General features: G+C 68.6%; 4 protein-coding genes across 4 annotated transcripts in view; 1 reads left to right on the top strand and 3 right to left on the bottom strand.

The window, feature by feature from the left end:
- Positions 1–1,430, bottom strand: part of H696_03549 (hypothetical protein) — a gene marked incomplete at both ends in the record, with an annotated part of 4,078 nt that extends 2,648 nt beyond the window's left edge. Inside the window, one exon of the mRNA XM_009497418.1 lies at positions 28–1,430. Within this exon, the coding sequence (XP_009495693.1) occupies positions 28–1,430 (1,403 nt within the window). The remainder of the gene's footprint in view (positions 1–27) is intronic.
- Positions 1,431–2,327: 897 nt separating this feature from the next.
- H696_03548 (hypothetical protein) lies at positions 2,328–4,245 on the top strand. The gene is made up of 5 exons (XM_009497417.1): positions 2,328–2,752; positions 2,844–3,076; positions 3,168–3,364; positions 3,476–3,901; positions 4,024–4,245. Exons 1-5 carry the CDS (start codon positions 2,499–2,501, stop codon positions 4,174–4,176), a joined length of 1,263 nt encoding a protein of 420 aa, XP_009495692.1. The 5' UTR covers positions 2,328–2,498; the 3' UTR covers positions 4,177–4,245.
- Positions 4,246–4,302: 57 nt separating this feature from the next.
- Positions 4,303–6,962, bottom strand: H696_03547 (hypothetical protein; the record flags this gene model as incomplete). The annotated part of the gene is made up of 4 exons (XM_009497416.1): positions 6,192–6,962; positions 5,326–6,068; positions 4,917–5,204; positions 4,303–4,749 (listed from the first exon to the last, which is right to left on the bottom strand). The coding sequence occupies exons 1-4, from the start codon at positions 6,808–6,810 to the stop codon at positions 4,303–4,305; spliced, it is 2,097 nt and encodes a 698-aa protein (XP_009495691.1). The 5' UTR covers positions 6,811–6,962.
- A 493-nt stretch (positions 6,963–7,455) lies between these two features.
- H696_03546 (hypothetical protein) lies at positions 7,456–8,569 on the bottom strand. The gene is made up of 3 exons (XM_009497415.1): positions 8,134–8,569; positions 7,929–7,982; positions 7,456–7,847 (listed from the first exon to the last, which is right to left on the bottom strand). Exons 1-3 carry the CDS (start codon positions 8,465–8,467, stop codon positions 7,663–7,665), a joined length of 573 nt encoding a protein of 190 aa, XP_009495690.1. The 5' UTR covers positions 8,468–8,569; the 3' UTR covers positions 7,456–7,662.
- Positions 8,570–8,657: the final 88 nt, after the last annotated feature.

Here is an 8,657-nt window from a genome sequence, read left to right as displayed (position 1 = left end):
GCCGACGGGCTCCGCGGGTCGAAGAACCCCTCCTCCAGCCGAGCAGCGGCCAGGCGCGCGACAAGGGCCGTCGGGTCTGCCATGAAGGTGGGCACCGGGTCTTCGGCCGGCCGGACCGGGGTCCGGTGAACCAGAGCCGTCGGGCTCCGGGGATCGAAGAAACCCTCCTCCAGATGGGCCGCAGCCAGGCGCACCACGGCCGTGGCGGGCGCGCGGGGCGTGGTCGGATCCCTGGCCAGGGAGGCGGCCGAGGGCTCGCCCGGCCGGACCGGCGTCCGGTGCAGGACCGCCGACGGGCTCCGCGGGTCGAAGAACCCCTCCTCCAGGTGGGCAGCAGCCAGGCGCGCGATGTGGACGGTGGCCGGGCGCCGAGAGGATGCGGCCTGGCTCGTGCCCGGGCGGACCGGCGTCCGGCTCAGCACCGCCGACGGGCTCCGCGGGTCGAAGCACCCGGCATCCAAGTCGGCCGACGCCAAGCGCGCAATGTGCATGCGGATGGATGACCCAGGGGCCGTGGCGCCTGGCCGGACCGGCGTCCGACGCAGCACGGCCGCCGGGCTCCGCGGGTCGAAGAACCCCTCCTCCAGCTCGGCCGATGCCAAACGCGCAGCACCATGGACAGACCCATCGGCCGGGGCCACGGCGGGGGCAGTGGTGGCCGGCCGCACCGGGGTCCGGTGCAGCACGGCCGCCGGGCTGCGCGGATCGAAGAACCCCTCGGCCAAATCGGCCGACGCCATCCGGGCCACATGCCCCGGGTGGACAGAGGCCCCCGGTGCAGGGGCAGCAGCACCGCCCGGACGGACCGGGGTCCGGTGCAACACGGCCGCCGGGCTACGGGGATCAAAGAAACCATCTTCCAGCTGGGCCGAGGCCATGCGCGCCGCGTGGACCGTCGGCTTGTCCAGCGGCCGAACCGGAGTCCGGTGAAGGAGGATGGCCGGGCTGCGCGGGTCGAAAAAGCCCTCATCCAGATCGGCCGAGGCCATGCGCGCGGTGGCCGCAGCGACCCCCGACGGCTCGGGGACCGGGGGGCTCGGAGTGGCCGGGGCCTCGGCCATGGTACCAGGCTTGACCGGGGTCCGGTGCACCACGGCCGACGGGCTGCGCGGGTCGAAGAACCCCTCCTCGAGATGGGCCAGCGCAAGGTGCGCGGCCAGCGGGTGGCGATCGGCCATCGGGGCCGCGCCCGGGCGGACCGGCGTGCGGAGCCGCACAAGCGCCGGGCTGCGCGGATCGAAGAACCCCTCGGTCAAGTGGGCAGCCCCGATCTCGGCGCCGGACAGGACCGGGAAATGCTCCTCCAGGATGAAGTCCGCCTCGGCCGGAGACTCCTGCTCCACAAGGCAGAAGTGGTCTCCGAGGCTGGCAGTCCCGGTCTCGGGGAGCTGCGCAGCCAGCTCGGCGCGCATGGTGGCCAAGGCGGTCATGTCGGGCCGGGGCGCGGGGGGGAGGGGGGAGGAACGAAGAAGGGGAGAGCGAGAGGGAGATATATATGGACTGGGTGTGTGTGTGTGTGTGTCTGTGCGAATGCGGGGCGCGCCGGGGCAAATGTTTTTCTTTGGCGGTCAGCCAAATAAGCGGAGGCGGGAGCGGCGCAGAGGGTGGGGGAGGCAGGATCTGGCCGTTGGAGGCTCCGAGAGCCCGCCGCGTCCTTCCTGATAAGTGCCCCCCCCCCGGGGTTTTCGCCTGGAGCCGCCCGGCCCCCCCCCCCCCCCCCCCCTCCCCAGAGCGGCGATCTGGCTGCCGGGCGCTCAGGTGGCAGCTCCCCAGCGCCCTGGCCCGGCTTCCGCCTGCTCGGCAACGGGCAACGGGCCCCACCGGGCTCTTCCTCTCGGGCCCCGGCCCCGGGAACGAGGAGGGGGGGCGCCGCGGGAGCCAGCCCCGCGAGTACCGGGGAATTGGCAGGGGTCTGGCCGATCCCCCGGCGGCGTGCCACCCCGCCCCGGTCCGGCCCCCCCCCCCCCCCCCCCCCCTCGCCCACCTATGCGTGCAATACCCCAGCCAGCGTAGGATCCCAGGCAGGTAGACACTACTAGCATGCCACCATGCAGATTGTCAGGCGCCACGGATTTCCTGTCCCGATCCCCCCGGCTCCCGGGGCGGTGCCCCTGGTCGGCCCTGGCGATGTGGGTGGATTTTCAAATAGTAACGATTGGAATGGCATTTATGTGCTCCGGGATCATGCCGCCTCGTGATGCGTCACATGCGGGCCTGCTCGCCGATCACCCCTCGCCAGGAATGCAATCCGGTCAGAGGGGAGTTGGGAAAAAAAAATAAAACAAGCCCGGATGCCGCCCCGCCGGCACGGCCCCCTCCCTCTCACCCGGAGAGCCACCATCTGCCCTCCACCTGCTCCCACTCCCGCACATGGCAAGAGTGGCGACCCTGCTGCCACAAGCGCATTTTGGTTGCCAGTACCGCGCCTCTCCCCTTGTCTCCAGTCCTCTGCCTCCTTCGTTGCTCGCTCTGCCGCCTTGACTCATACATACTCGCGGATGTTTGACTCGTCGCCGCCCTCGAGTCCGGGCCAGGAGAACACCTGGCCGCCTCCCCCGGCGGAGTACCCCGCTCTTCCGCCATCCGCCCTCGGAGGCGCCACAGCCATGGACCCCTCGGCCGAGCGGGATTCCTCGAGCGAGGAGGAGTTGGATTACATGTCGGACGCGGTGCTCCAGGCCGCTGAAGATGCCTTGCAGAAGTCCCGGTCGCTGACCGGGCGACGCCCCGCCAAAATGGTCACCAAAAAGCGGTATGCCGACTGGAGCCCAGCCTTCCTGCTCCTCCCCTTTCCCCCTTGCCATGGCGCTGACCGGTCCTTCCTCTCTTCGGGCATGCCGTAGCGGCCCAGCGCGCACGCTGCCCCTGGCCGAGCGAGCCATGGACGCCCTCCGCGATGGCATGCAGAAGCCCCTGCAGAGCGACAACAAGGGCTTCAGACTGCTGTATGGAGAAACGGCCCCGAAGCCCGGAGGCGATTCCATCTTTTCCGGAGTGGTGGGAGCCCCGCCTGGCGGCGCCTCCTCAAGTGCCATCCCCCCTGCGCCCATCCAGGTAGACCTCGATCGGTTTGAACGTGCGTACGAGCCACCCTCGGCCCCCCCCCCCCCCCTTGCGCCGTTTGTCCCCTCGTCCGACTCACATCCCCGCTCCTGGCATCCCGGCAGTGGGCCATCGTCTGGGGCTGGGCTTTGGCATGGACGAACTGGCCGCGCCGTTTGTGGCCGACGCGGCGGCCGATTCCTCCATGCCCGCCGAACCGGCACACTATGCCGAGCGGGTTTTCCAGGCTCGAAGCTCCCGGCAGGACGCCAACGATGAGCGCGCCGCCCGTAAGCTGTGCTTCCGTCTGGACCTGAAGCAGGTATGTCCCCGTGCCGGTGGCCCTTTTCCCCGGCCCTTTGCCTCGCTCCTCCCTGCTTCCCCGATCCCCCGTAATCAGTTGCCCCTTCCTCACCTGCCCCCCTCGCCGCAGAACATCCCACCATCGTGTCTCTGGCCGATCCTCTGGGCGAAAAGATTCACCTCAGTGCAGGAGATCCCAACGCCTCCGGACACCTGCCTCCACTGCGATGTCGCCTCCGGCCCAGGAAGCCCAGCCCCCGGGGAGGTGGCTCCCCCCACCGAAGCCAATGGTCGGGCTTCCCCCCGGGACTCCGAAGGCGAGGCCGATGCCCCGTCGGAGATTGGCGAGCCGGCCGCGCTCTCGAAGGCCGACATGCTTGCCACCGCCCCGGAAGTTGCCACTGTGGCCACTGCCCAGGGTGGAACTGCCAGTGATATGCCCGAAGCCAGCATGGGGGCCGCCCCGTCGGAGCCTTTGCCTGGAGACCCGCCCACTGCCACCGGGCCGCCATGCCGCATCGGAGTATCCGGATGCTCGGTCTTCGAGGCGCTTGAGGTACACGCCGCTTCCTCTTTTTCTTCCCTTTTCCTTCTCCCCTACATCATGCCGGATTCCGGTGGCCTCCCCTTTGCCCCCCCCCCCTCCCCCTACTAATCGCTGTCCATGCCGCTTCCCAGGTGGCGGATCGCCTGAGCGAGGTGAATGAACATCTTCGCAGGCGTCACACATTTTGCATCTGGTGCATGGATCACTTCGAGCCGGCGGACTCTCCCGGGGGATCCAGCCGATCACAGTGTCCGGGCCCGACTCGAGACCTCCACTTCCAATAGATACCTCTCCCCCTGTGACCCAATTGCCGGCAAGTCCGGGATGATGGAGAAGACAAGAAGCGACAGGCAGGCCGAGGGTGGGCATTTGGACCGGTGCATTGCGTGCCCGCCCGGGGCCGAGGCAAATCAGATGGCTGTTGTGAAGGAACAAGTCGACATGGATCGATGGGATCCCCCGCTGAGGGCCAGCAAGTGGGCGTCCTCATCGGTGGCGGCCTCCGGCGGCGGGGGCCGCGGCGCCGAGGCCAACCCGGCGTCGATGGCCTCCGTCAGCGCGGCGCACTGGCACCGATGGGAGAAACGCAGCCGGGGGGCGCTCCCAGCCGCAGGGGCCCCACCGACGCCGGTCACCTGCCGGTCAAAATAGTCCGCCTCCAGCGACAGAGCCGAAAGGCTGTCAAGCACATCATCCACCGGGAACCACGAGACCCGGCGGAAGCCCGAGGGCAGCAACAAGGGAATGGGCCGGATCAGCGGGAACCGGAAGGCATTCAGCCCGGCCGCTCGGCCAAGAAGGAGGGAGATGTCCGCGTGGAAGTCCCGGAAATGCAGCGGAGTGTCATCGGCCAGGCGCTATGCCCGACATCGAGAAGGGACCGGAAGCCGGGGAAAAAAAAAGGGGACAAGAGCAAGAGACACCGAGCCCGGCGGCGAGAGGAGAAAGGCACGGGCCGTCAGTCCCGGCGCATGGAAGCCAAGGGCAGAGGAGTGGCAGGAATGGAGCTGGACAGGCGACGTACTTCATCCGGCAGGCCGGCCGACACGGCACGCAAAACATCCGCATGCCACTGGGCAGCGAACACCTGCGCCGCGGGGATGGCCAGCCGGTGCAGGAGGAGGCGCCGGAAGGCGTCGTGCAGATGATCCGGCGAGGAGGCGCAGGACTTGGCCAGGGACACGCCGCCAGCGCCAGGACGCCCACCGGGGCCGGGAACGGCGTCCGCGCCCACCGGCGTCGGGAGTGCGCTGTGACAGGCAACCACGGCCACAGCCACCGGGCCGCACTTGGCCACGACCAGAGACATGGGCTGCGCGTAGGAGAGGCAGGACACGCGGGGAGCATCGGCGAATGCATGAGGGAGGTCAGAATTGCAGCAACACGCAAGGCAAGAAAGCCCTCCTACACCCATGCGCAGGAAGTGACCATACCCCGGACAGGGGCGGAAGCAACTCCACCGATGAAAAAGACGCCAGGAGTGGGGACGACCCGCCGGAGAGAGCCGATGACCGAGGCGTGCTGAGATTCGAGATGGACGGGTGCGACCCGCTGAAGCCCGGCAGGGAGGAGATCGACAGCGGCGCCAGGCCGAGGCTTGGGTAGGCAGCGCGCCCGGGGCCTCCACTGGTGGCCCCGGCGGCTGGGGCCCCCACCGGCGCCGTGGTGGAAAGCGGCGACGAGCCGGACGACAGGCCTGGCACCACCAGCGACGAGGAGGAGCCTGATGTGGACAGGGCCCCGGGGATGGAGGCGGTCGGCGACTGGCCGCCAGTCGCCTGGGCGATCGGCCCGAGAGCCGGCGAGCTGCTGGCACTACCGAGACCCGGCGACTGGGGGTCCACGGTGATTGCCGGGAAGGAAGAAGAGGGCAGAGAGCCTGCCGGGGTGGAGGAAGCCGCCGAGGCCGAGGCCGAGGCCGAGGCTGCCGAGGCCGATGGCCCGGCCCCGCCAAGATGCAGGGAGATGGTCGGCAGCGACTGCAGGGCCGGCGAGGAGGACGCCCCGGACAGGGGCCCCGGACCGTAGCCGGTTGCACGTCGAGTCCCCAGGGCCACCACGGCGGCCGCCGCATGGCGATGGTGCACATATGACCGCTGTGGCTTCAGGACAATTGGCCGCTCGGCGACCGAGGAGTTGCTCAGGTCCGTCGGGCAGAGGGTGGTGGAAACGGTGTCTTTGGACATGTGTCAGCGCGAGGAAAATGGGCTCCAGCTCAAGCCAGTGGCCGGCCGGGGGGGGGGGGACAAAAAAAGGCACAGGAGCGTGACCGGGCGAGTGTGGACACTCGCAAGCGCACCCGAGCCATCCAGCTCGCGACCAAGCTGCAGGAACACATGGCTGAGGGCGGCAATTTCATCCGGCTCGAAGGACAAAGCCAGGCGATTGGCCGTGGAGAAGATGTCATCCAGCAGCGGCGACAGAGCGAGCCCGGCGCCGGGAGACCCGGTGTCCGGCGTCGGGTCGGAGATCGCCCGGGCCGGCGCCTCTGGCACCGCTGTCACCCCGAGCCCCGGTTCCGAGAGGAAGCGTCCCGGGGCCGGTGGAGCGTCGGCCCCGCCACCGGCGTCCACCCCGGGCAGGGTGACGCACGCCTGCGAGCAGGTGTCGCAAACCAGGTCGGAGCCCGGTACGGCAGATGTCCTGTCCCCGGCCCTGGGGCGTTGCGTCCACAGGGCCGAGAGACTGCCACAGAGGGTGCGCGCCTCGAACAGATGCCCGGCCACTCGGGAATCCGAAGGGAAGACCACCACCGCCAAGGAGGCGGAGTCGAAGGCCGCCGCCGGGGACCCGGCTGCTGGGGCCAGAAACTCCCCCACTGCCGGGGCGGCGGCGCCCACCGCGTCGAGGGGAGTCCGCTGCGGCGCGTCGCGGAAGAAGGCCGGCACCGGGCTTGGCCCGTTTGGCGTGGCCATCATGCGGGTGCCGTGTTGGGGAAAGCGGGGGGTGTATTGAGGGGGAGAGAGAGAGAAGGGGGGAGAGAGAGAGAAGGGGAGAGAGAGAGAGAAGGGATGGATGAAAGCGGGGAGGAAAATCTGCAGAGAATGGGGTGGAGGGGGGTGGAGTGGCTGAGCGGGCCAGTAGCCGACGGGACGCCATCTGAAACCCGGTGCTGGTCGTCGGCCCTGCCCCCCCCCCCCCCCCCCCCCCCCCACCGTCCCTGTGGCGCCCTAATTCGGTCACCCTTGGACGAGGCAGGGCCGAGAAGGACGGATGAGAGAGAGAGAGAGAGAGAGAGAGAGAGAGAGAGAGAGAGAGAGAGAGAGAGAGATCAATGGACGCAGGATCTGGCCCCCGCCTGGAATGCGCACCCCTCGGGGCGCTGGGCGGGCCAGACACCTGCCAACAGGAGGGGCGGCCGCGGCCGGGGGCTTGTCAGCCCGAACCCTCGGCAGGACCCCGAGAAACGCCCAAGCCCAGCGGAAAGCACCCGACAATCCTGCCAACGAAAGTAAATCACATTCCGGCCCCCTCCGGTGGCACCCGCGCCCGGGCCCGGGGGCCCTCTTGGCGGCCGCGAGAAAAAAAAAGAAGGAAAAAAGAGGGGGACCCTGCTGCATGGTTGCTTCTCTGTCGCTGTTGAGCTGCTGCTGTTGATGATGTTGTTGTTTCTTGTTGTTGTTTTTTTTTTGCTTTTTTCGGTGCTTTTTCCTTGGCCTCGCGGCCCCGGGACCGGGGGCAGAACCCCGAGCGCGAGGCCCGGTGGAGGGGATATGGTCAGGAGGTTGAGCAGAAAGGCCGAAGGCCGACCAGCCATTAGCACACGCTGCTTAGGCCTCCTCACTGTCGGTGCCTATCCCGCTACATTGGATGCGGATCTTCAGCGAGCATTGCTGACAAAAGAGAACATTGGAGAAGCCGGCCCCCTGGCTCTCGGCGTAGAGGCTGTCAATCTCGTCCACATGCAGGCGGTACACGCCGCTGCAACGGCACGGCAGGGTGTACATATTGTCGTCTGCCCGGAGCAATGGGAGGAGGAATGGTCAGCGGATGGGGAGGGAGGATGGGTGTCGGAATTGCCGGTGTGCGAGCGTACCCTCATCAAAAAGCATATCCTCGAGGCTGAACTCGTCATCCACCAAGAGCGATGCTGTGCCAAGACAGAGGGCGTGGAGGGAAAGGAGGGTCAGCCTGGGGTCGAGTAGCGCCGGTGACCCGGCCTTCGTCGGGAAGGCGTCCGAGACGTGGGCAGCGGGCCGGCAGGGGCCCGGGAGGAGGGGCAGGAACAGGGAGCCACGCACATGGAGGCCACAGGTTGTGATCGTATTGCGCCCGAGATGCCGCGGTGCTCAGGGTGTCGTAGGCCTCACGCAGGCGCAGATAGCTGGCTGCCAGCCGGGGATCGGCCGCAGGGTCGGCCGCGTGGGCACCCGCACTGCCCGAGGCATCCGCCCCGGACACCAGCGACTGCTTGTCAGGGTGAAGAATAAGAGCCCGGCGAAGATACGCCCCGCGGATGGCCCCTGCGGTGATGTATTTTTGCGCCTCCTCGAAGGAGGCCGCCTCGAGGCCCAGGACCTCATACAGGGTGCTGGCGCGTGCGATCTGATCGAGCAGCTGCCTAAGCTCAGCCATTGTGCGCGTGCGTGTGCGTGTACGTCGGCCGGGGTGGGGGGGGGGCCCTGCGAAAGGATGAGAGGAGAGGAGGACAGTCGTGGCGGAAGGGCAGTATCTTAGGGAATGGGCGGCGACCGGGCCGCCGCCACGGGGCGGGGCAGAGGTGCGCCTCAAAAGACCTCTTGCGCCGGCGCACGTCCCCCCCCCC

This window comes from Fonticula alba (assembly GCF_000388065.1).
Source record: "Fonticula alba strain ATCC 38817 unplaced genomic scaffold supercont2.5, whole genome shotgun sequence".
In the NCBI taxonomy this organism is placed as follows: domain Eukaryota; order Rotosphaerida; family Fonticulaceae; genus Fonticula; species Fonticula alba.
This window is presented reverse-complemented; position numbering and strand designations above follow the sequence as displayed.